This window comes from Eretmochelys imbricata, chromosome 21 (assembly GCF_965152235.1).
Source record: "Eretmochelys imbricata isolate rEreImb1 chromosome 21, rEreImb1.hap1, whole genome shotgun sequence".
Classification (NCBI taxonomy): Eukaryota; Metazoa; Chordata; order Testudines; family Cheloniidae; genus Eretmochelys; species Eretmochelys imbricata.
In genome coordinates this window covers 10,604,505-10,628,858 of record NC_135592.1, presented here as the reverse complement: position 1 = coordinate 10,628,858, position 24,354 = coordinate 10,604,505, and the positions used below count along the sequence as shown (strand labels likewise).

At 50.1% G+C, this 24,354-nt stretch overlaps 1 protein-coding gene across 5 annotated transcripts; it reads right to left on the bottom strand.

Moving 5' to 3' along the window:
- Positions 1 to 1,772: 1,772 nt before the first annotated feature.
- Positions 1,773 to 22,873, bottom strand: HMGA1 (high mobility group AT-hook 1). Of its 5 annotated transcripts, XR_013348536.1 has the most exons (6): positions 21,847 to 21,974; positions 13,465 to 13,573; positions 10,761 to 10,844; positions 9,031 to 9,081; positions 4,874 to 5,027; positions 1,774 to 4,274 (listed from the first exon to the last, which is right to left on the bottom strand). XR_013348536.1 is itself a non-coding variant. In XM_077839383.1 (5 exons), exons 2-5 carry the CDS (start codon positions 13,564 to 13,566, stop codon positions 4,971 to 4,973), a joined length of 294 nt encoding a protein of 97 aa, XP_077695509.1. In that variant the 5' UTR covers positions 13,567 to 13,573; positions 22,720 to 22,873; the 3' UTR covers positions 1,773 to 4,970. The 5 variants fall into 5 exon arrangements, 4 of the variants coding, with proteins under 4 accessions (XP_077695509.1, XP_077695510.1, XP_077695508.1 ...); XM_077839383.1 differs by lacking the exon at positions 21,847 to 21,974 and adding an exon at positions 22,720 to 22,873 and having other exon boundaries at positions 1,773 to 5,027; XM_077839384.1 differs by lacking the exon at positions 21,847 to 21,974 and adding an exon at positions 22,051 to 22,225 and having other exon boundaries at positions 1,773 to 5,027.
- Positions 22,874 to 24,354: the final 1,481 nt, after the last annotated feature.

Below are 24,354 nucleotides of genomic sequence, written 5' to 3'. Positions count from 1 at the left end.
ACAGAAACACCACCATCACTTGTCTTGAAGTCAGGTCCACTGATCTCTCCAGACTGTGGCATAGAGTGTGCGTGGGGGAAGGCTGGTCCTTGGCTCAGTCCTGTCTGCTTGCTCTTTAGAGAATCCTTTATTTCCAGGATTCTCCTCACACTCCCCCTATCCCTGCCCTGAATGCAGCAGAGATGGGTGCTAATGCTGAGTGCTTCATGCAAGCAGGTTGCATGTGGCTGTGACCCAGTGAGAGATCTTCTGCACTGGGAGATCCTGGGGTAAAAGGGCTGTTTTGTTTGCCTCCTTCAAACTGGGTGACAGGGAGCTTGGAAAAAAATAGAGATCTAAACCAATCGTGGTTACAATGATGCTGAAGTTACAGGTATACATTAGTAATTCAAATGCATGGTAACCATTCCAGAATGTCAATTTTAAAAATCCCTCAAATGTTAAAAACAGGGCTTTGGAGCTGTGCTCCGGCTCTGCTCCAGCTCCAGGCAAAAACCTGCAGCTCCGCTGCTCCACACTCCAGCTCCAGGCTCTGCTCCAAAGCCCTGGTTAGAAACCCAGAAAATGCAGAGTTAGGGCTGCACACTCCACAAATAAGGTGCCTATATCACCTTAACTCTGACCCTTTAGATGCCTCCTCACCATCTTGTTTGAAACCTGGCCTCGCAGTCTGTTCCGTTAGATAGGTATGTGTGAATCTGCTGCCTCGTCCCTACAGTAGCCTTTGCTGTTTTCACAGGCACTCTGTCGCGATTAGTGCCTGCGAGGCCTGTCTGGAGACATGAAAGCAACTGGGGTGCCATAGGGAATTGCAGCGCTCAATTCTGAGCTGAGCGCCCGGGAGGAGCCTTCAGCCCCTGGCAGGATCGGGCTCTCATGAAAGAGTGGGGAATGGTAACGTAGCAAACGCAGTTTAATAGGGAATGCGTAACATGAGCGTGCGCGTCATGGTCACCCAAAGCGCAATGTGGATAGCAGCCCACAAGCTAAGCAGCTGAGACGAGCACACATCATTTGTGGCATTGACCAAATGAAACTTGTAGCGGGCAGCAAGTTTCTAACTTTCTCTGCAGCTCTGAGCGTGCAGGCTTGCAGTTCTTTACTTGCTGAGGTGCTCACGCCGTGTGGAGGGGCACGAGTGGAAAATCTAGATGCTGGGTGTGGTTTTCTTTGACTTGAAGGTCCCACTACTTCCATCGGGTGTATTTCTGGAATCCCAAGGTCAGTGCACGGAACATGCTCTGTGTGGAGCTGTACGTGCCCTGCAGCCTTAACCAAAAACTATACAGAGGATCCATTTGCTGCCAGAAACCCTATTATGCTTGCACCCTTGTTGCCTCAGCTAACGGGCAGGCGGGGGGGTGTCGGATGTTCTCCCTGCCCTGAGGAGAGATCTATAAGGAATACCCCTAGGTGCTGGGGATATAGCCAGGGGAGCTATTTAGCTCAGAAGTGAACCATTGTTGCGAAGAGTAGGAGCTGCTGCTCTCACCTTTCATATATGTCTATGCTCCTGCCCCCCTTGTGGCTCCAGGCTGGAAGAGGGGCCTTGCGTCTAGTGCTGTTCTGCTCACCTGAGGTCTCAGTGGAAAGCGAGTGGCCACCAGCAGCCCTGTGTTGTGTGCTGTGACTGTATGTAGATTGAAAGGCAGAGGCCTGCCTGCCAGGGAGAGGGTTGGTGGTTCTGTGGCAGGGGCTGGGTGCGGCTCTAAAACCAACCCACCAGGTGGGAGAGACAGGGAGGCTGGAAACATCCATAAAATGTTTTATTCAAGTAACTGCAAATAGGAAACCAAAAGGTCTTTAACAATGGACCAAAAACCATCCACTTTTTACCAGTTATCAGCCATCTGCCTGCTTTCTCCAGCCACGGCTTACACTCATGTGGTGTCCCCCCCGCCGCCCTGCTGGACAGGTGACTTGAACACCCAGTAAAAACTCTCAATGTAAACCCCAAAACTGCTTTCACCCCTTTGTTCTTCCCCATAGTAATAACCTCCAGCTCCGCTGCAGTTGGTTGTAGCTAAAGGGATGGAGTGTGGTGTGGCGAAGGGATCTCTCAGGTCGTTGGAGGCAGCCGCTCACGCTGTTTACTTTCCTGCTGAGTCTAATCCCCCAGCCTGAGGCATGGAGCATGAAAAGAGTAAGTGGCCTGGTACCTGAGGTGGATTAACGAGCGAACAATATCTCGCCCCGGCCCCTCCTTTACCTGCCGCAAGCAGGGGCGCCTTCCTGCGAGCTAAGGCGCTCCATGTTGTTGAGTCACCTCACGAACATCATCCCCTCCAGAGGCAGGTGGGGAAACAGAGGCAGGGGCTGACTCCACCATTATTCAGACCCAGGCCTAGTCCCGCGCCCGACCCAGGCTGCTTCTCTCTCTAGAGAGCAACATCTCCAGTTCAGTGATCTCGAGCCGCCGGGGAATGTTTCCAGGCCACGGCAGTAGAGCACTAATCCCAATGGGGCAGAGGGACAGGGAGGGGTGTTTTCCCCACTGGCAAGTGCTAATGGCTGGTGGGGAATAGGTCATGGGTTGCTGCTTTGCCGTTTTCTCTTGTTTTTCTAACGTTGGCTGGAAAGCCCCGGGGAAAGGGTTGACGGGGTGTCTTCACCACACCCCCTTGAAAAATTCTGTCCCTTTCTATAGTAGAATAGCCTAACACTTTAAAATGATCTCCTCCCACCGCTCCCAGCCATCCACCCAGCTTCGGCTCCTGACTGTAAATGAATCATTCCCGGGGGGAGGAATAAAAACCAGAAAGACCATGTTGGAATAATAAATGTTGTAACCAGTACAGCAGCAGTAACAGCAGCAGCATATCTATGGTTAAGAGAATGGAACTTAAATTATCCAGAGGTAGTTGTGAATGGAGGAGGGAAAAAACAAACCAACAAAAATAAACCTTAAAAAAAAAAAATCCCCTGAAATCTGGCCTGGAAGTACAAGTGTCACTAAAAAGCCCGCGATGCTATTCCTGATGGAGAACTCCACAGAGCTGATGGGAAAGAGAAAGAATCAGCAATGCTGCCTGTGAAAGGCAAATTCCCCTTTAAATGGCAGACACCCCTCTGGGGCTGATCCCACAGTCCTGCAATCAGAGGGCTGCTGCAGCATGACTGAGGGTAGCCGGCCTTATGAGCCTTACACACAGGGTGGGGGGAAGCTGAAGCGAAAAGGCAGCCAACAGTGCCGTGTTACATCTATTGTGTGTTGCGGGGAGTCTCGGTCTTCTGCCGAGAGGGAAGTCTGCTTTTGTAAGTTGGAAGGAGGGATGCAGAAAGCATTAGTGCTTCCGTAATAGAAGAGCAAGGGGTGGCTGGACTTTGTAACTTAAAACAAAAGGACAACTATTCTTGAGCACTGAGTCTTAAAAGTTCTCTCAAGATGGCAGCAGGTCAGTTTTAATCTCTGCCCTAGAGTAATTCAGACAAATCTGGCTGCACCCTGCTTCCAGGCTTGTGATTGTGCACTGGTCACCTGTGGGGGCAGGGGTGGATCAGATTGCCAGCTGGTCCCTATACCATGTGTCTGCTCTGTGTTTCAGCTGTGCCATTCTTCTGACTGCAAGGAGGAGCCTGCTCTATCATGAGCAGGATGCTCTGTAGGCTTGTCTAGGGGTCCTTCAAAATGCACCCGATGGTAATACTTAGCTCTTGCCTAGCACTTTTCATCTGTAGCTCTCCCAGCACTTTACAGAGGCAGTTGGTAACATTATCCCCCTTTTACAGATGGGGAAAACTGAGGCACACAGGTGATGTGACTTGCCGCAGGTCAGCCAGCAGGCCAGTGGCAGAGTCTGGAATAGAACTTGGGTCTCTCTAGTCCTATCTCGTGGAATATTCCCCCAGCGGGGCTCTGCGTGCTGGGTGTGATCACACCTCAGTGCCAACAGAACATGCCTTGGTTGAACTGAAACAAACCGTTAACACGTAGCTGCAGCTCAGAGGCCCTCGTGCAGCCAGCCATGGATGCACTACTATTGCCCTACCCCCTAAAGTGATTTTAATACATAGCCCTGCTCTGCTGCTGGGCCCAAAGGAGAAAACTACACAAGTGCTGGTTCCCCTAGGCCAGCACAGAGCTTTGGGGAGCTCAGCCGGAGCTGGATCAGCACAGGAGAGGGAGCTTCCTTCATGTCCTCTCAGTTAGGGGATCCCAGAGCAGAAAGGGCGGCCTCCACCTTTAAATCTTCCCCGCAGGGCCAGCAGCTGAGGAGGGTGGGCTCGAACATCAGCACCAAGGAAAGAGGGGGAAGTGTCAGACGGTTCTGCAGCTGTGTGTGACAAGGGAGTTTGAGATGGGGGAGCGGTGCTCAGCCAGCCCTGTCAGACTAACATTCCCCACTCCCCTCGACAGACCTTGGCTCCCCTCTCAGGGCTGCAGGGAGAAGCTCATATCACCTGCAGCTTTGGGGAAGCTCCTGTGCAAAGTAGAGATGCTGCAGGGAAAAGGGGTGTGTGGGTGGAGGGCTTTAACACATCTGTCCCCAACTAGTTTAAAAAGAAAACTAAAAATACAGACAGCCATAAGCAGCCCCCTCTCCTCCTTTCCCTACCCTGAAGTGTGTTTGGAAAAAAAAAAAAAATCACAAAACAATAAAGCAACCGTTCTACAGGAGCCTTCCCTCAGTGAATTTCACTAGGAACAAAAGAAACTACATCAGCCAATAGGCTAAATTTTAACCCTGTCCAATAAGCAAGAGAAACAACAGAGCCCGGTTTCCCCCTTCGAGTTAACAGCGTCCGTCAGCGAGCACGGTGGCCGCTCTGTCGGTTTGATCTGAACCCCAGTGCTGCTGCTGTTTGAGGGTGAGAAAGTTGTGCGGGGGGTGGGGGGCACGGAGGAGGAAAAAAAAAAAAAAAAAACTCCCACCAAGGATTTCTGTTTTGTTTTGGTTCCTTCCTCAGTCCAAGAACTTGACGAGAAATTGGTAAGTTGAACGATGAGGTAGTGCCGGGTTCAAGCGTTTTCACTGCTCCTCTTCGGATGACTCCTGCGAAACGTTCACTTCCTCTTCGTCCTTCTGCTGTAAGAGAAGGGAGGAGTGAGGCAGCACCCGGCCAGCCTGGCTCCAGGTCAGCCTAGGGAGCATACGCCATGGCGAGTGCTGCACCCTTAAAGACACAGCCCTCATTAGACCTGCCCCTTGACAACTCTGTATGTTTAAAACGTTCACACTCAGCGGTCTTTGAGTGGAGCCCTAACCAGATTAAACTTCAAATCAAGCTCCCAAGTACCTCCAGGCCCAGCCAGGCACTTGGAACTGGCTCCGCTCCAAGGCATAGATCCGAGCTAGGATGCCAGGATTCTAGTCCCAGCATTGCCATGGTGACTTTGGGGAAATCACTCCGTCTCTTCGCCCGGGTTTCCATACCTGGGAAATGGGGATAAGGGCACTTGCCCGTCTTTGAGAGCTCCAGATTAAAAAGTGAGTGAGAGACAGAGTCACGTAACCAAGGTAGTCGGCATAATTGGCGATGGCTGGAACTGAACATGGAAGAATCCTGACGCTCAGTGCCCTGCTCTTAGCGTTGGACTATAGCGCCTCTGCCAAGGAGACACCCCAACTTCTGTGCCTCCAACGGGCCCCTGTAATGGATTCTGGTTACCGTCCTCAGGGAGAAGCACCTGCGCCGGCTGGTGTTGGCAGGGCCAGTCTCGGGTACTAATGTGGTGGTGGGCGCCCTGGTCCTGAGTAGGTCTTTAGCCTCGGCCATAGCAGAAATACTCAACACTAGTAACTTCCATGGACGTGAACAGCCCAACAAAAAACATATCCAGCGGCTAGATGTAATGCTTCCCAGAGGCCACAAGAGGGGACCGCAGCAGCAGCTGGAATCTCAACATGCCTGTTAAGACCAACCCTACTCTTCCTCCCCTTTTGCAATCGACCTCTGTTCGCCCACTCGGAGAGCAGCACCCTCCCTTGCTCACCCCACCTCCCAAACCTGCAAAGCAGGGAGCACGCGTCAGCACCGCTGGCAGGAACCCCTGGGCCGAGTGCCCCAGCGATGGCATGAAACGGAGCCGGGGAGCTAAGGCATTCCTTGAAATGCACTCTTCCGCCTGGCTCTCTTTAAAGAGACACGCACGCTCGCAAACCAGTCTGAGTCACCCTCACAGTCAGCCCTGAGTCAGCAACCTCCACTTCCGCGCGTTTCATTCATAAAAAAAAAAAAAAAACAAACCCTTGAAGCCGGCATGGAAAGCAGCTGCCAATTCCATACAAAGTTTTCCAGTGACACAGGCCTTCTCACTTAGCGAAGGAAGGAAGGGAGTGATGGGCCCTGGTTAACCCTTCTCCGCTCCTGGGAAGCGGATTGTGGTTAACTAGCATGCCAGGGCAACCCAAAATAGAAAAAGGGGTTTGGCAGCCCCACCTGGAGAGTGAGGAAGCCGGTTAGAAAATCCTGCAGCTGTGCGAAGCCAAGGCCCTGCTCGCAGGCAGAGTTGTTTTCAGTTTAGACATTGCTTTTGCTTGGAGAATTTCGGGTGTAGAGGTAACAGCTCCCCAGGGGAGCCTGCAAAGGAATTTGCAGATTTCAAAGCCAAAGACACTGTAAAAATAATTGGAGGCGAGCTTGGTGGATCACTTGACAATTACCTGTTCTGTTCCTTCCCACTGAAGCACCTGGCATGGAAAACAGGATCCTCTGGACTAGACGGACCTTTGGTCTGACCCAGTGTGGCCATTCTTATGTTCTAGAACACTAGTGAGCGAGGGATTGTGCAAGTTTCAACGAAGCAGCTTTGGGCTAGACCCCTGCAGTGCCAAACCAGCCCCCCGCTGCTGTTGCCATGGCAAAGCACCCCAATTCCCTCCCTCCACCACACAGGAATGCTGGGGACACTTGTGTCATCTGCATTGTGCAGGAGGTCAAACTAGATCATAACAGTCCCTTGTGGCTTTATGAATGCACCTCAATCTAGATCTGAAGCCCACCCCTTGCCATTCCCATCTCAGGCCTCATTTAGCTAGGGATGGTTCCAGAATTTGGCAAGTCAGGCATTTTCCTACCAGACAGGCCTAGAACAAGTATTCCCCTCTTATTATCCAAGCTGGGATTTGAACTTACGTCTTGAAGAGCGAGCGGCCAAGTGCACTGTGCACCATGTACGTTGTTATCCCTGGTCTTGAGTTTCCAGACAAACTCCCTTCAAAGCTGCATTTAGGAGCCCCCTCCAAATCTGGTGGCAAGCGGCAGCATCTTGCAGCACTGGTGCAGGATATTGGAAACCAACTATCCAGGCTCCCGCCCCTTCTCTGGATGTGGAGTCAGTACAGCCAACCAGCAGCAGGTGAGCATGACACATTTAGCCAGGCTGTTTCTGCCAAGGGCTGAGGTGGGGGGCGGGGGGGGTCCTGCTATGCAATGTGACCCTGACAGTGGCATAATGCTTAGCTTGAATGGAGTTACACCAGGGAGAAAGTTACGGGGTGTACAAAGAGAGGTGGTGGCTGGAGACAGCAAAGACTGAAATCCTCAGGGGGCTGGAGGGATGCAGAGGAGCCCGTGGAGCAGTCAGGGGAAGGTGGGAGGAATTCAAGTACTGTTTACAGGGTGCCCCAAATCACCAGGCTATTCAAGCTGGCTGTAGAAGGGGACCCAGCGGAAGAGGCATGCAGCGCTGCCTTAGCCTGGAGAGAAGAAAGAAAACCACGGCTCTGCAGAGCTTGCCGAGCCAGCAGAGTGCTCCCTAGGGCAGCAGATAGCAGCTTACAGCAGGGGAAGGGTGGGGCTGCTGCAGTAGCTTATCGCTCCTGGGGTGGGGCGGGGTGCTGCTGGGGGAAGCTCAGACTGCCAGGCACTGTGGGAGGGTCTGTTACAGCCAGAGATCCTCAGTGGCTGGGAAAGGGAAGAAAGAGGAGCAACATATGGGGGCAGAGGGAAGTTGCTGCACACTCACTCTGCAGGAATGCCACCCTGGTAACACACCACAAAGCCTTGGGCAGGCCTGTGCCAGCTAGCTGAAGAGAACAAGCCACTTCCTGTTAGTCACTCCAGGGAGCAGGGAAAGAACACTGAGCTAATTATAGCCATTTAGAGTGGTCATGGACCACAGAGAGGTGGATTATTACCTACCATATTAAAGTTTACCCCCCAGGAACCCTCTGGCAGTGAGACACCCGTCCCCTCGCTGTACCCCTCTGGGCGTCATCCGGCACCAGGATGTGACTGTGTCCCCTCGACCACAGTACACTGCATCACACCCCTAAGGTGTACCACAGTGCTGCTTCCAAGGACATCTGGCACCGATGCAGGACTGCGACCCTTCTGCTAATTCTATGCTGCTGCCCTAGGAACTTGCATCCTCCCTGCTATATTACAGCACAGGTCCCGAGGATACAACCTACCAAGATACAACCTCATGCCCTCTGCTCGGTTAGAGCATGGCCTGTGTTGCTAATGTTCAGCCCAGAGACGCAGCTCCTTGCACCCCAGCCCCTTCCACGCTCGGTTGTGCTGCTGTGGTTGCAAAGTAGTCGAATGAGCGTGGGACCACGTTGAACTGCATGATTCCCATGGAAATTCACAATGACAGAAGAGACAGCTCTCAGACCCAGCTTTTGGTGCAAAAGGAGATTTCCATCAGCAGTATAGGGGCTATGGCATGGGGCGCAGTAGCTGGCGAGCACAGATACCCATGCAGGCTAGCCAGTGTCAGTACATGCATTAGCCCACCACCAACTGGAAAGCTCCCAAGAACAGAGACCAGCTCTTATTACAGTGCAGAAGTGAAGCCATCCATCTGCAGTGTGGAATACCCGGACTGCCATCACCGTGATTCCTCCAGGACACAAGAAGCTCAGATGAGTTTCATGCTACTCCTCTTGATCCCACCCCTCACCACCGAGACTGGCTTCCTCCCTGCAAGAAGCAGGCCTCTTTCCCCACCTTGTATCTGTGCAAGGGCCTGATCCTGTGGGGCTCTGCATGCTCTCAATTCACTGGGAGCAGAGGGGGGCTCCGCACCTGGCAGAATCGGGCCCCAGAGGAGAACGATTAGGAAAGGAAGGTTCCACTTACCGATTTTTTGGGCCGGCCTCGAGGTTTCCTCCCAGGTGTTACTGCAGCTTTCTAAACACAGAGAGAACTTTTAAATCCACAGAGGGGACCGAAGAAACACACGCTCGCCTCCTTCCCTGGACATCTTTGATTTCTATTGTCTTCTAGCTCAGATGTCACGACAACCGTTCCTCTTCCCCCCTTGTCACCTGTCAAACTCATCACACGAGGGGCAGTTCCCAGGCTGCCCTTAGGCTGCTGGACACAAAGATGGCCCCATGGGGCTAGATCCTCCCCCCCCCCCCCGCAATCAGAGTTATTTTCCTGCATGTGATGGCCAGGCCCCAGCCCCATGACTCAGAGAAATTTGCAGGATATGAGTCGCGTGTTTTCAAAACAGCTTTAAAACACAAACACACACACATACCACATTCCCTGAACCTTCTGTCGATCTCTCCCCCATCCCTTCCCCCACGGATAAGCATAGTGATGTCTCATACTCTGTCATTTATACATTCTGTCCTCAAAGACTTCCTGGGGAGGCGGGTGGGGGCCTGAAGGAAGCTGGTAACCTCATCCCCCTCACTAACACACACACGCGACCCCAGGAGAACAAGCACGCTGCTGCTGGGTCACTGCTGCCACAGATTCCTCCCTACGCATCGCCCTAGCTATAAGACTTGATCCTTCTATGAGGCAAGGATCTCAAAGCACTCCTCCCGCCAGTCCTGTGTGATGGGTATCCTTATTCCCATCTTACAGTTGGGCAAACTGAGGCACAGGAGAAAGTGACTTGTCCAAGGTCCCCCACAGCAGGAATAGAACCCAGGCATCCCAACTCTCACCTCCCCCTTCCAATTTAACCTTCCCATTTACTGGGGGAAAATATCCCTCTGGAACTGCTCCCCTCTTAAACTCCTTCCCTGTTGGGGCTGAGATCCAGGGGGCGCGGGCACAGCAATGGCCGGAGCAAGCACATGACTGGAAACGGCTGCAGAGTCTGGATCTGGAGGAATGTGCTCAGAAATGAGCCTCCTTCTATCCTCTGCCCCACACAATTCCTTTGGGGCCTGTCCACCGTTTGCAGCTGGCTAGAATAATGGTGGGATGCTCAAGGCTGCTGTTAAACAGAAGATGGGGTGTGAACCCTCCCCTCGTCCATCTGATCGCAGCCCAGAGTCTATGGTAAGACATTTCCCTGCTCCACCCCCACTTTCCTCCCTGGAGAAAGGCCTGGGGCCCCATGCAGCAGGGAGACCTCCTTTCCCTGCCCAGCCTCGGGCACGCAAACCCCAGCTGCCTCGATGCTGCACACGAAGCCAATGCTCATGCCAACACCGACAAACAAATGTCACCAACTGTCCCAGTTGGATGCAACCGGCTTCGTGTGACGGGGAAGGCCACCTAGGACTCTCCAGAGGGGCAGGAGGTTCCTCCCTGCAAAATTCTGGGTGCCCATCTGTCTGGTCCAAACCCTGTCTGTCTGCACAGCTGGGGTAGAAATCTCATCACTGAGCCCACTGCGTGCATGTGTGGGAAGTTCTGTTACCTCCTGCTTCCCAGAACAGAAATCCTGTGGATGCTACACTTTGGCCCCCAAGAAATCCAAGGGAGAGGGACATCTTGTGACCAGACACCCTCAGGCTCCCAGTGCCCAAATGCCAAGAAGTCGCTTCAATCTTAAATGGCCATTAAGAAGCAGTGGATGGGGAAGGTCATGTGGTTTCCCCTGCCTCCACCCCCATACCTACCCTGCCTTTAGAAGTGGCCTTGTTTTTGCTCCCCTTTGGTCTGCCACGTGGTCTCTTGGGGGTTGGTGCCTCGCTGGGTTCCTGCTGGAGACAAAGGACAGGACTTGTCAGCAGACACCCAGATCTGCAGCGATCAGCGCCGAGGGGCAGGGCTGGGGCAAGCATAGTCTGTTCACAGCCCACTTGCCCATCCAAGTGGGATCCCACTGCACCTAAGAGCAGGAAGGAATCCCAGCAAAACAAAATAAACGGGAGTCCCGGCATTAGAGGAGCATGTATGCCACTGGGCCTCTGTTATAGAAATGCCCACAGCACGGCACTGCACCCACCCCCTCAATCTTAATACACAGATGCCAACCAAAACACCTGGCTAGTGTTTGCACTGCAGCAGAGGCAGATCAAGGGGGAACAATGCATGCTGGGACCTGTAGTTTCCAAGGGCCGTGGGAATTCAAAGTGAAGAGATGGCCACAGTGGGCCTGCACTTCGACTTACTCTGCTTTCAGGTGACACACTCTGCTGTGGACAGAACGCACCTGTCACGCTGCGCACAGGAGGGACGTGGGACAGAGCAGACGGGGGCTACCTGGACTTCGATGGAACGGGCCATTGGTGAGGGGGGAGGAAAGGCATGAACCTGTCGAGAAGAGGCTGCTTTTCCTCCCAGATTTGGAGACGTAAGAGAGAACGCCATAGGGCTGATTTCTGGAGCGGGCGCTGGGATATCTCCCTTTAAAAATTAAAACTGTTAACCCCATCGCCCAAGAAAGAGCACCCTGAAATTTTAACACCTGGGAGACTCATATGAAAAACAATCTAATGCACAGTTCACAATTCTGGTGTCACCGCTACAGTTTCTAATACCCAGGCACTTTCCGTTTATAGCTGCAGCTATTAGCGAACCAGTAATCCAACACCCGCAGCCCTGCCCCCACCTCCACCGAGTGACTGCCTCCCCCCACCAATCCGAGCCCTGCGAGGGAGATATTCCACCAACCGGAAGAGGAAGGAGCTGGGATCAGCTGGCTCAGGGCAGTTAAAAGACTGATACCAAGGGCCAGTTGCTGATCTTAGTTAGGCTGGTGTCAATGTGGAGAAACTGCAATGGCAGACAGCAGAGTTAAAAACTCTGGGCTTCCAAATGAGATGTACTCACAATTTCCTGTGCTTCCCTGGGTTTATGGTTAAGGTAATACTGCAACAACAAAGGGATCAGAGGAATGACACTCTCCAGGGGTTAGAACAGTAAATGGGAATTGGGACACCTGGATTCCCTTCCTAGCTTTGCCACTGACTTTCCGTATGCCCTTTGGTTGCCCCAATAACATGCCTGCTTAGCAAAATGCTTCCGGAGCCTCATCTGCACAAGGCACTAGACCATCCTCAGCTGAGCCCAACTGGTCCTAAAGTTTGAGGGGATTATTGGTGGCTAGTTACCTGCTGCAGTTCCTGGTGATGGGCAGGGGAATTCTCCCTTCCCTGCAGGTTTAGCCAGTCACGTTTCAGGTTCTGCCATAGGAGTTATAACTAGTTGGCTAACTAATCATGTTGGCTGCATGGCAGAGAGCAGAGAAATCAAAGAGTTCGTGCCAGGGCCTTACATGAGAGAAACTTACACAAACAAAATTCCCACTGGCTCAGCAGGACTGATTAGTTAATCAGCATTAGTTAAACCTGCTGAAAAAGCAGGTTTCATTAACTACCATGATCATAAAACTTGGTTCAGCTGCAGAAGTCTTGTCTATAGTATGACTCCCCTCAGTTCAGCTAGGTGGGTTTTTTTTTTTTGGTAAGTTTCCCTACTGTAGCTAAAGCCTCTAAGGTCATCTTGTTGCCATAGTCTTTACTTAGCTGGAGTCTCCTGAGGACCTTTGGGCACAGCAAGGAGAGGAACATTATGCTTTTGTAACTCCAAGGGACTCAAAAACCGTACACCTACAGAAATGCAGCCGCCACCACTGGGGCAGAGGAGAGCAGCTGAGAGGGAGGAAATTTTGGCAGAGAACATATCCTGCCAAACTTTTACTCTATAATAAGTTCCAGGGGGTCTCTACTGTCCACATGTAGCAAAGAGAGTCGGGGGTTATAAGTCTGTATCCAGGAGACAAGTTATGCATGTGTTCAATTCCATGGTGGTGAGCCCAATGTATAGAAATGGGATGTATAACATGATTCCCAATGCCAGTAAGTACCTTCCCTGGAGCCCCGTTTGTTTTGTTGTGTTCATCCCTAGGGTAAATGTTACTCTTTACTGAAAGTTCCTGCTGCCTTTTCACCTTGCCTTGCCTCTTAAGTCCTTCTGGAGAGGGCCATTTGGCCCCAGCTTGGAAGCCAGAATTTAATCTTACCCAGCAATAGAAGCTATTTCTTTGCCCCATGCTAGATCTTGGGATGAAATCTCGATAAGTATCGATTCAGCCCTCTCTGATGTTGAGAATAGCCTCATTTTGTGGATCACAAGTTAAGAAACTTGCCCAAGGCTGCCACATGTTGTAAGCAGTGGCGGAGTTGAGGAGAGAACCCAGGAGCCCTGACTCCCAGTCCTTGGCTGTAACCACCAGAGCATGCTAGATGGGTGATGCCTCCCAGGTGGCAAGTCAGTCATGGAGATGCCTCATTTTTTCCTTTCTTCCCCACAGACCTCCCGTCTGCACGCCTTGTAGAGCCCCTCTCTAAGAGCATGGAAGAAAGCAATTCTTCATACCTGAGGCTTCTTCCTGGGTCGTCCCCGCCCTCTCTTCTCAGACACGTCCTCCTCCTGTTTGGAAGCCAAGGGCTGGCTGGATTTTGCACTAGATTCACTCATCGTCTTTCTTCCAGAGGACAAAAGAAAAGAAGAAGAAAGGGTAAGTACAGAACACGTGTCTAGATGACCCCTGTTCTATAGGCCACAATCATCCCCATGATACTGATGGGGAAACAGGGGCACAAAGAAGGGAAGGGTCATGTGCATGGTTGATTTGGTTGGTGTTGGTCCTGCTTTGAGCAGGGGATTGGACTAGATGATCTCCTGAAGTCTCTTTCAACCCTAATAGTCTATGATGCTATGTTTCAGAGTAGCAGCCGTGTTAGTCTGTATTCGCAAAAAGAAAAGGAGTACTTGTGGCACCTTAGAGACTAACCAATTTATCTGAGCAGAAGTGTAGCTCACGAAAACTTATGCTCAAATAAATTGGTTAGTCTCTAAGGTGCCACAAGTACTCCTTTTCTTTTTATGATGCTATGGTGTCCAAGGAAAAGCCACCCAGGTCCTGGCAGTCAGAATTACAAACTGGGGCTCACTGGTCAGTCCCATGGCATCTGCCATGTCCCATCAGAATCTTGCACTCCCCTGCCCCCTGCACCAGTTCTCACCCTTCTTTCCCCACAATGACCTGTGTTGGATCTGTCAGCAATAAGTTTATTGGGGAGCAGCAAAGCAAGGAATCTTGGTGGTTCCTTCAGAACATGAAGGTTTTTGTGCCTCGCCCTTTGCCCACCTCTCTGCAAGTACCCAAAATCAGAGGCCCCTTTTGAAAGTCTGGGCCCCCTCTGTTGCAAGTAGTTGTCCACACACCCCAGGGTGGGGTGGAATGGCAGGGGTGTCAGGAGTGCTCCGTGAAGGAGGGAGTGAATTATATACAGTCTCCTCCTGCTATGCCTAGTGCTAACCAGCAACCCTTCGTTGCATGCACCCTCTAGTTATTTACACAGGTAGAGGAGTGTAAATGCACACTCGGACAGAACTACGTGGAAAAGCCTCAAGAGCAAGACACATGAAAGCTATGGAATAGTCTCCCCATGGAAAGTGGTGGGAGTCCCATTGCTTAGGGCACAGAGTACCACACCAGGGAATAATCCTGCCTTGATGGGGAGATGGTCTAGGTAGGACCTCAAAGGACTTTTCCAGCTACCAATTCTATCTTTCAGGCTGATCCTCTTCCGATAGGGTTTTTAACCCATGCTCTGTGCAGTGCTTCCCCTTCTTGTCTTGGGAACACTTCCCTAAGGTTGCTGGAGAAGATATTCCAGTTGGCATTTATGCTTCTGTTTATATTGCTGAACTCAGGACCCCCCTGTCCTAGGTGTTGTACATATGAAATAGTAAGAGAAAGTCCCTGCCCTGAATTGCTTACAGCCTAAGACAAGACAGAGAAAAGAAGGATTATTTATCCCTGCTCTGCAGATGGGCAATTGAGGTATAGAGAAAGGAAGAAACTTGCCCTGGGTTGCGCATGAGTAGTCATGGTTCAAATCTTATAAATCCCAGCCCAGTGCATTAGTTATAAGACCCGCCTTTAACGCCGCTGTATCTCATGCTGATCCCAACAATACCCCACCCCAAATGTGGGCAGGATCCACACCTTGGCCTAGTTAGAGTGCCTGGTACTTCTGATGCTATTCCACAGCTCTGTACTGTCCCTCTCAAAGTCACACGCAGATCTTAAGGCATACAGAGCAAAATGCATCCTGCACTAGCCGTGGTCACATCCTGCCAGGCTGAGAAATGGATGGAAGGGGGGAGTACGTTCCAACCTGACACAGATTCATAGATACTAAAGTCAGAAGGGACCATTATGATCATCTAGTCTGACCTCCTGCACAATGCACACCACAGAATTTCACCCACCCACCCCTGTGAAAAACCTCTCACCTATGTCTGAGCTATTGAAGTCCTCAAATCGTGGTTTAAAGACTTCAAGGAGCAGAGAATCCTCCAGCAAGTGACCTGTGCCCCATGCTACAGAGGAAGGCGAAAAACCTCCAGGGCCTCTTCCAATCTGCCCTGGAGAAAAATTCCTTCCCGACCCCAAATATGGCAATCAGCTAAACCCTGAGCATATGGGCAAGATTCACCAGCCAGATACTACAGAAAATTCTTTCCTGGGTAACTCAGATCCCACCCCATCTAATATCCCATCACAGGCCACTGGGCCTATTTACCATGAATATTTAATTACCAAAACCATGTTATCCCATCATACCATCTCCTCCATAAACTTATCAAGTTTAATCTTAAAGCCAGATAGATCTTTTGCCTCCACTGCTTCCCTTGGAAGGCTATTCCAAAACTTCATTCCTCTGATGGTTAAAAACTTCGTCTAATTTCAAGTCTCAACTTCCCGGTGGCCAGTTTATATCCATTTGTTCTTGTGTCCACACTGGTACTGAGCTTAAATAATTCCTCTCCCTCTCTGGTATTTATCCCTCGGATATATTTATAGAGAGTAATCATATCTCCCCTCAACCTTCTTTTAGTTAGGCTAAACAAGCCAAGCTCCTTGAGTCTCCATTCATAAGACAGGTTTTCCATTCCTCGTATCATCCTAGTAGCCCTTCTCTGTACCTGTTCCAGTTTGAATTTATCCTTCTTAAACATGGGAGACCAGAACTGCATACAGTATTCCAGGTGAGGTCTCACCAGTGCCTTGTATAACGGTACTAAAACCTCCTTATCCCTACTGGAAATACCTCTCCTGATGCATTCCCAAGACTGCATTAGCTTTTTTCACAGCCATATCACATTGGCGGCTCACAGTCATCCTGTGATCAACCAATACTCCAAGGTCCTTCTCCTCCTCCGTTACTTCTAATTGATGCGTCCCCAGCTTATAACTAAAATTCTTGTCATTAATCCCTAAATGCATGCATGACCTTACACTTCTCACTATTAAATTTCATCCTATTACTATTACTCCAGTTTACAAGGTCATCCAGATCCTCCTGTATGATATCCCTGTCCTTCTCTAAATTGGCAATACCTCCCAGCTTTGTATCATTTGCAAACTTTATTAGCACACTCCCACTTTTTGTGCTGAGGTCAGTAATAAAAAAATTAAATAAGACTGGTCCCAAAACTGATCCTTGAGGAACTCCGCTGGTAACTTCCCTCCAGCCTGACAGTTCACCTTTCAGTAGGACCCGTTGTAGTCTCCCCTTTAACCAATTCCTTATCCACCTTTCAATTTTCATATTGATCCCCATCTTTTCCAGTTTAACTAATAATTCCCCATGTGGCACGGTATCAAACGCCTTACTGAAATCTAAGTAAATTAGATCCACTGAGTTTCCTTTGTCTAAAAAATCTGTTACTTTCTCGAAGAAGAAGATCAGGTTGGTTTGGCATGATCTACCTTTTGTAAAACCATGTTGTATTTGTCCCATTTACTACTGACCTCAATGTCCTTAACTACCTTCTCCTTCAAAACTTTTCCCAAGACCTTGCATACTACAGATGTCAAACTAACAGTCACCCAGATGGTCGCCCAGATCACTTTTTTTCCCTTTCTTAAAAATAGGAACTATGTTAGCAATTCTCCAGTCATATGGTACAAACCCTGAGTTTACAGATTCATTATAAATTATTGCTAATGGGCTTGCAATTTCATGTGCCAATTCCTTTAATATTCTTGGATGAAGATTATCTGGGCCCCCCGATTTAGTCCCATTAAGCTGTTTGAGTTTCGCTTCTACCTCAGATATGGTAATATCTGCCTCCATAGCCTCATTCCCATTTGTCATGCTACCATTATCTCTAAGATCCTCTTTAGCCTTATTAAAGACTGAGGCAAAATATTTATTTAGATATTGGGCCATGCCTAGATTATGGTGCTAGGTGCTGTACGGAGACCGTCCCTGCCCCCAAAATATTTAGTCTGAATTAATTCCCTGCAGCATTGGAGCCAAACTGTATCCTCTGTGGAAGAGCCAGGGGTGGAGGGTGGGAGGGAGAAGTGGTGCAAAGGTCACCTTGGGGCCACTGTTAAAGCCAGTCAGAAGGAAGTGCCCTGGGCTGGCTCCTCTGCTTAGGCCTAGGCTCTTCGCCTCCAGCTGCTGCTCCCAGCACTGGGGGTGGAGCTGGGGTTCCCCTGCACCCTGCCCTCCACAGCCGCTGCTATCCCTTCCCCCAGCCGTGCAGTGCCCTGCACACTTACTGCACGCACCAGGGACTCCCTGCAACTCCAAATTCTCTGTGTGCCCCCAACCACGCTCAACAAAAGAAGTCCATTTTTCTAGCAGTTAAGCCACTAGTCACCAGTGCTCAGAATAATGTCTAACACTTCCCTCCCTCCAAGTCAGCAGCGACTAGAATGGGTCCAATTCCAAAAGGATCATCAGCAGTCAGGAAACAAAACCCACCCCCAGCAAAATGCCTTTGAGCTCACTAAAACAAGTGACACCAGCATCTAAATTAGTTTGTCTAAATAAATCTGTGGCAGAGCAGTTGGCAATCTCATCCCCAACTGATCACAAGGGAAGCCTTAACATAGTCTACATTAGATCATCTAGAGTTAATGGATTCCCATCCAACTCGAGGTAGCTAACACTTTGGTAAAGGTTAATCCGGATACTTTAGCATAGTAACAAAGTTTCAAGGACCCTTCTCCCATCTATAAAAAAAGAGGGTGTTTGCAACCCCCTGAAACCTGTTCACAACCCCCCAGTGGAGAACCCATGTCCTAGGAAAACAGGTGCTTAATGATATTGGTTGTCAGCAACTGGATCCCATTCAACTGACTTTGCAAGTTGCGTTCAGAGAGGACAAAGCTCTTTCCAACGCCGTTGCCTGCCTACATCAAGCAATGGTCAGTCCCATCTACACTCCCAGCTGTAGCAACCGAACAGGGTCCCCTTTGCAGACAACTGCCCCCCGCAACGGGTGGTTTGCTCAAATTCCACACCAACAGTTATTGTCCTCGGTGATGGGCACGTAGCCGTCCTCGGCAGGGCTTCGCTGGGAAGTTCAGATTTCTAAACAAGTTGCATAGTGGGATGAAAGCCCAAGGAAACCCCACACACGCATCCTGAATGCACAGACCTTCTAGGTTTTTAAAACAGTACAAATGGGCTCATGTTCAGCTGTGGAAGTGACTCACAAGTAAGTAAACCTCAGAAGCCAGAGCCTCATGTAAACACCCCTATGTATTACTCACGACAAGGATTCTCTCCCTCAGAAATATGGTCCCAATGTTTTTGGGTTGGGTTTGTTTTTAAGTAAAATTCTTGGCTACTTGGGTATCCAGTTAAGAAGTCAGGACGCTTGTCAGATGTGATAAATCCTCCGAGCACCCCCTTCCATCTCTGACAACGTGGGCATGCAGGCATGGGGAGCGCTGGACCCACAACATATGCAGCCTCTTCAGGGACCTGCATGGGGCAGGGCTCAGCCCTGTGGCAAACAGCCCACAGTGCTAACTCAGGGTTCCTGGTCCCCATTCTGACCCCGTAGCGAGGTTTTTGGTGGAGCTGTGTTGCCATGGAGGGAAATAGAGAGCCAAGAAGTAGCTTAGAGACACAAACCTCTCAGTAGATGGCCCTCGCCTCCAAAGGACTCCTTCAAGAGCTGCACGAACCCATGAGGAAGAGATTTGCAGGTCCTCTAGGTTGAGCCCCCGGCCAGTTTTTGCAGGGGCCTTAACAGGCAACCTCACTGCAGGATTAGGCTGCATTGGGAAATGGCCCTATACCTATGTTGGGATGGGATAGGTCTCCTCCCTGTCTAAGACAGAATCTATGCTACAGCCATGCCACTGTAGTGACGTAGCATAGACATGTCCTGTGTCGACGGAAGACTTTTTCCCGTCCGCATAGTTCATCCACCTCCCCAAAAGGCAGTAGCTAGGTTGAGGAACGAATCCTTCCGTCTACGTCCGCACCCGCAACAGGGGTTAGGTTAACCTAACTACATACAGTGTTCTGGGCACACAGGTTTTCACAGCCCCGAGTGAAATAGGTCGACCTAAGTTTTTAGGTGCAGACCAGGCCTTAAGCTTATGAAGAGAAGACTTCAGTGGTGTGGGAGGATCTAGTCAGGTCACATGGTTGTCTCTCTGCTCTCTGGCCTAAACCTCAGCAGCCAGGGGAGCAGGAAGTTAAAGCACAGCAGAGAGACACAACTGGCTGGCATCTGAGGAAGGGACATGGCATTTGTAAGACCAAAGGTCCATCTAGCCCTATATCCTGTCTTCCGACAGTAGCCAATGCCAGGTGCCCCAGAGGGAATGAACAGAACAGGTAATCATCAGGTGATCTAGCCCCTGTTGCCCATTCTCAGCCTCTGGCAAACAGAGGCTAAGGACACTGTGCCCTGCCCATTCTGGCTAATAGCCATTGATGGCCTTTTCCTCCATGAACTTATCTAGTTCTTTTTTGAACCCTATTATAATCTTGTCCTTCACAACATCCTCTGGCAAGGAGTTCCACAGGTTGACTGTGCATTGTATGAAAAGATACTTCCTTTTGTTTTAAACCTGCTGCCTATTAATTTCATTGGGTGGCCCCTAGTTCTTGTTTCGTGTTATGAAAAGGAGTAAATAACACTTCCTTATTTACTTTCTCTGCACCAGTCATGATTTTATAGATCTCTATCATATCCCTCCTTAGTCGTCTCTTTTCCAAGCTGACAAGTCCAGTTTTATTAATCTCTCCTCATTTGGAAGCTGTTCCATACCCTTAATCTTTGCTTCTCTCCCCAATCTCCACACCTGGGACTGATTTCACAGCTCCTTTGCACCAGACAGGAGCCCTGCCAATCCAAGCCCTAGTCACCACCTCGCAACTGAACAACAAAAGAAAAGCAATACCCACAGGAAACAGTCTCTTCACGCCCAAGAAGTCCTCTCAAAGCAGTCTCACAGGGACACCACCCAGAAGGCAGAGCAGGGCAGTCCCAACAGCAAGGGGATAAAATAAATAAAACCCGGTTTTATTGATGAGCCCAGGAGGGGCTCAGGACAAAAGGCGCATGCAATTCCCTATTAACTTAACTAACATTCCAAGGCTCTGCTTTGAAGACCCCCGCTCTATTGGAGCAGCCATCCTTTACAACAGGGGTTCTCAGACTTTTGTAGTGCTGACCCCTTTCACACAGGTTTCAGAGTAGCAGCCGTGTTAGTCTGTATTTGCAAAAAGAAAAGGAGTACTTGTGGCACCATAGAGACTAGCCAATTTATTTGAGCATAAGCTTTCGAGAGGTACCGCTCACTTCACACAGCAAGCCTCTGAGTGCGACCCCCCCCTTATAAATTAAAAACACTTTTTAAAAATATTTAACACTATTATAAAATGCTGGAGGTGAAGCGGGGTTTGGGGAGGAGGCTGACCGCTCATGACCCCCAGTTTGAGAACCCCTGCTTTAAAACAAACATGATAAAGGTGGGCAATGAAGGGGGACAGGAAGAGACAAGACCATAAGCCCTTTGAAGATCTCTGTCCTAGAGGTTATAATCAAAACCACCCTCAGCAAGAATAGCTCGATTTCAGGAGTATGGTGTAGACCCCTCCTCGAGAGGAAGGAGGGGGAGTGGAAAGAAACCTTGTGAAGTTTACAGTGGGGAAAGCCCCCATCCCATCACTACACCTAAATGGGACTGAAGGAAAGACCAACAGATCTCTTCATCTCTGGACCTATAATGAAACCAAGCCCCCCAGCTGGAAGGGAAGTCTGGGAGCCAGGTAGAGCCCACAGCTGCTGGAACTGGGGGTGTTGCTGCTGCACCCTGTGGCCTGATAGCTCAGTGGTTTGAGCATTGGCCTGTTAAACTCAGGGTTGTGAGTTCAATCCTTGAGGGGGCCATTTAGGGATCTGGGGCAAAAATTGGGGATTGGTCCTGCTTTGAGCAGGGGGTTGGCCTAGATGACCTCCTGAGGTCCCTTCCAACCCTGATAGTCTATGATCCTATGAAGTGGATTCTATCAGACAGGGTTTACAGCCTGGTTCAATAGCTCTCAGCACCCCAACTATACAAATTGTTCCTGCAGCCCTGGTAGAGGACCCCCCCCCCCGCAACAAAAGCACCTCTAGGGAGAGAGACACACTTTAGAGAGCAGGCAGGGAGAAGTTATTTCCCACCGAACAAGCCACCCCCCGCCCCCGCCAGATGGGGGAATCAAAGAGCCCCAGCCCCGCAGAAATAAAAAGTACCCCCTTGCCCTGTGATCCACCCACCGCAGCATGTTGGGAACACTGCACCCCTGCCGACAGTCGGCCCAGCACCCCCAGAACACAAGCAGGCAAGCGACCCCTCTCCCTAACGAGCACCCCAGAGCCCAAGGAAAGCGCCCACCGCCCGCCCCCCGGCACCCCCAAAACACAGCAGTGGGTTACCACAGGCTCTTCTTGGTTGGCGAGGGGGAGCCATGGCTCTGGGAATCGGCCCCTTTAAAGGGCCAGGAGAAGAAGGAGGAGGGGTTTCTTGCGAGCCCAATGCGCTACCTGCTCTCTGCAAAATAAATGGGGAAAGAACGAACACCCCCCCTCCCCCCCCCGCTCTGCCTGGCTATTGGCAGAAATGCCGTGCAAAAAAAATACCAAGCCGTGGAGGAAAGTGCTGTCGCGCGATTTGAAAATGAAACCGGCTCGGAGTGTGCGTATTTGCAAAGCTCGCCAGGGCCGGGGCAGGAGCAGATCACCCGAGCCCGGCAGGAGCGAGCTCCGCCAGCAACCCGGAGGCGACTGCGAGCTCGGAGCTCCCTGCCAGGGCACCCCCCCGTCGCGGCTGCTGTTTCTCCTCCTCCTCCTCCCCAGCGCTCAGCTGCTGTCTCCGGCGGGGCTTTTCCATCCCTCCGCTCGGAGACCTGCTGAAGAAAGAGCCGTCCCCTCCCCCTCCCCAATCAGGTGCTTTAATAATAATAATAAAAAATAAAGAAGGGTGGGGGGAGGTAGCATTGCAGATTCTGCCCACCCCAAACCCAGGAAAAGCCCTCCCCACTCCCATTCTTGCAATGCATGATGAGAATAAAAGCAAAGGGCATATTTATTCCGCATGCCTTGTTGGCTTCTCTCTGCAAATTCTAAAAACCAGGCTTCATTATTATTATTTGCAATTTGCAAATGATTTTTTTGCCCTCCCCCCCAACCGTGCCCATTCGACTACAAAATAATCAACAAAATAAACAAAACACCAACTTACTAACACCCCCCACCACCTCCACCCAAAACAAAACGAAAAAAAAAAAAAAAAAAAGGCCAGACACTCACAATTGCTCCTGATCTCGGATCTGTGTGGGGTGTGTGTGTGTGTGTTTTTTTTTTTCCTTGTGTGTCTGTGTTGTGATCAAATTAAACCAAAACCCCCCTTCTGGCTGCTGCTGATTGCAAATGCGGATCTGAAACAAGAAGGCAGGCAAGGAGAGACTCACTCACACACATATACAGACCAGCCAGGGCGCTCTTATTTATATAAATAAAAAAATTGTTCCAAGAGGAAGGAAGCTGGGTCAAAATCATTTGCACGGGGAGGGGAGGGGGGGGCAGAGAGGGGGAAATAGGAAAAGGACCAAAAAAAAAAAAACCCCAAGAAAACACCCCTCCAAGCCTTGCTGGAGGGAATCCAGCTACTAAAAATAGCAAAATCACACTCCAAATTAAATAAGGGCAGGCAGGCTAAGCTAAAGGGAGCTTTAAGCCCTTCCAGTTGAGGAGGGGTGGAGCCCAGCAGAGGCTACGCTACGCCATCACCAGTGGGTGGGGAAGATGCAAAGAAGGGGAAGGGAAGGGTGATTTAAAAGGGCTGCTGCGGTTAAAGCCAATGTTGGAAGGTGGGTGGAAAGTGGGTAAGAGTAAAAAACCAGCAGAAGCAAAAAAAGCAGCAAGATTCGCCTCCCAATCCCCCCCCCTTAACAAAACAAACCTGGTCAGATGGAGGAGACAAGAAGAGAACTATTTTTCAGCGCTGTCATTTAGACATATAAATATTAAAAGCGGGTAGAACCCCCCCGCATTGTTCTTTTGTTTAAAGGAGAAATGATTCCTGTTAGTTGGGCCTCCTGCTGGGGGAAAGGTAGCGTGGGAACCTTGTAGTTCTGAGAGCGAGGTGCTGTTTATTATTTTGTAGAGAGATGCTCACAGGTAGCTTTGAGCCCCCCCGTTTTTAAAACACATTGCCTTTTTTTGAAATATACAAAATCACTTTGATCCTAAGCTAGGGCAGGACCTGGTTTTGTTCCTGGTCCTTGATTGGTGGTCCTAGGCTCTGCTGTAACAGAAATAATAAATAATTATGAAAGGGATACAGTCAACGTCAACCTGATGGGGATGTGAATATGTTCTCTTACGGAGTGCAGTTACTCCTGATTTGCAACAGTGTGCGTGAACGAAGAATCAGGGCAATATAGTGTAATGTAGGGAACTTTTTCACAGCATGGGTTGCATAGTCATAGATTGTCTTGTGACCATCTTCCCTCCTATTTGTTTCAGAGTAGCAGCTGTGCTAGTCTGTAGTTGCAAAAAGAAAAGGAGTACTTGTGGCACCTTAGAGACTAACCAATTTATTGTGATTGTTCAGGCCCACCTCTGGCCCACGTTCGCCATTGCAAGACATCCTTGTAGTAGCTACAGCAATTGCTTATGTGGAAAAGTAACAGTAGGAATGTATTTAACGTATTTTTAGCTTATTTTAATGTGATTTAACTGCTGGAAATAATGAAAAGCCAGCGCCGTGTGACCAGCCCCGGACCATCAGCCACACACACCCTTTTTTTCAGAACCATTGTTGTAAACAACACCCATTTCTTTACCTAGGTTGTTATAGCATCAATCTACTAAAAGTGAAACAGAATTTTTAAAATCCAATTCACTTGTCCCTCTTTATGGTCTTTGTTTGTTTTGCATTTC

Coding starts and splice junctions, on each gene's coding strand:
- HMGA1 (XM_077839383.1), bottom strand. CDS start 13,566: ATGAGTGAATCTAGTGCAAAATCCAGCCAGCCCTTGGCTTCCAAACAG. Junction 10,845..13,464: donor GACCCAGGAAGAAGCCTCAG/GTATGAAGAATT, acceptor CTTTGTCTCCAG/CAGGAACCCAGCGAGGCACC. Junction 9,082..10,760: donor AGGCCACTTCTAAAGGCAGG/GTAGGTATGGGG, acceptor CTCTGTGTTTAG/AAAGCTGCAGTAACACCTGG.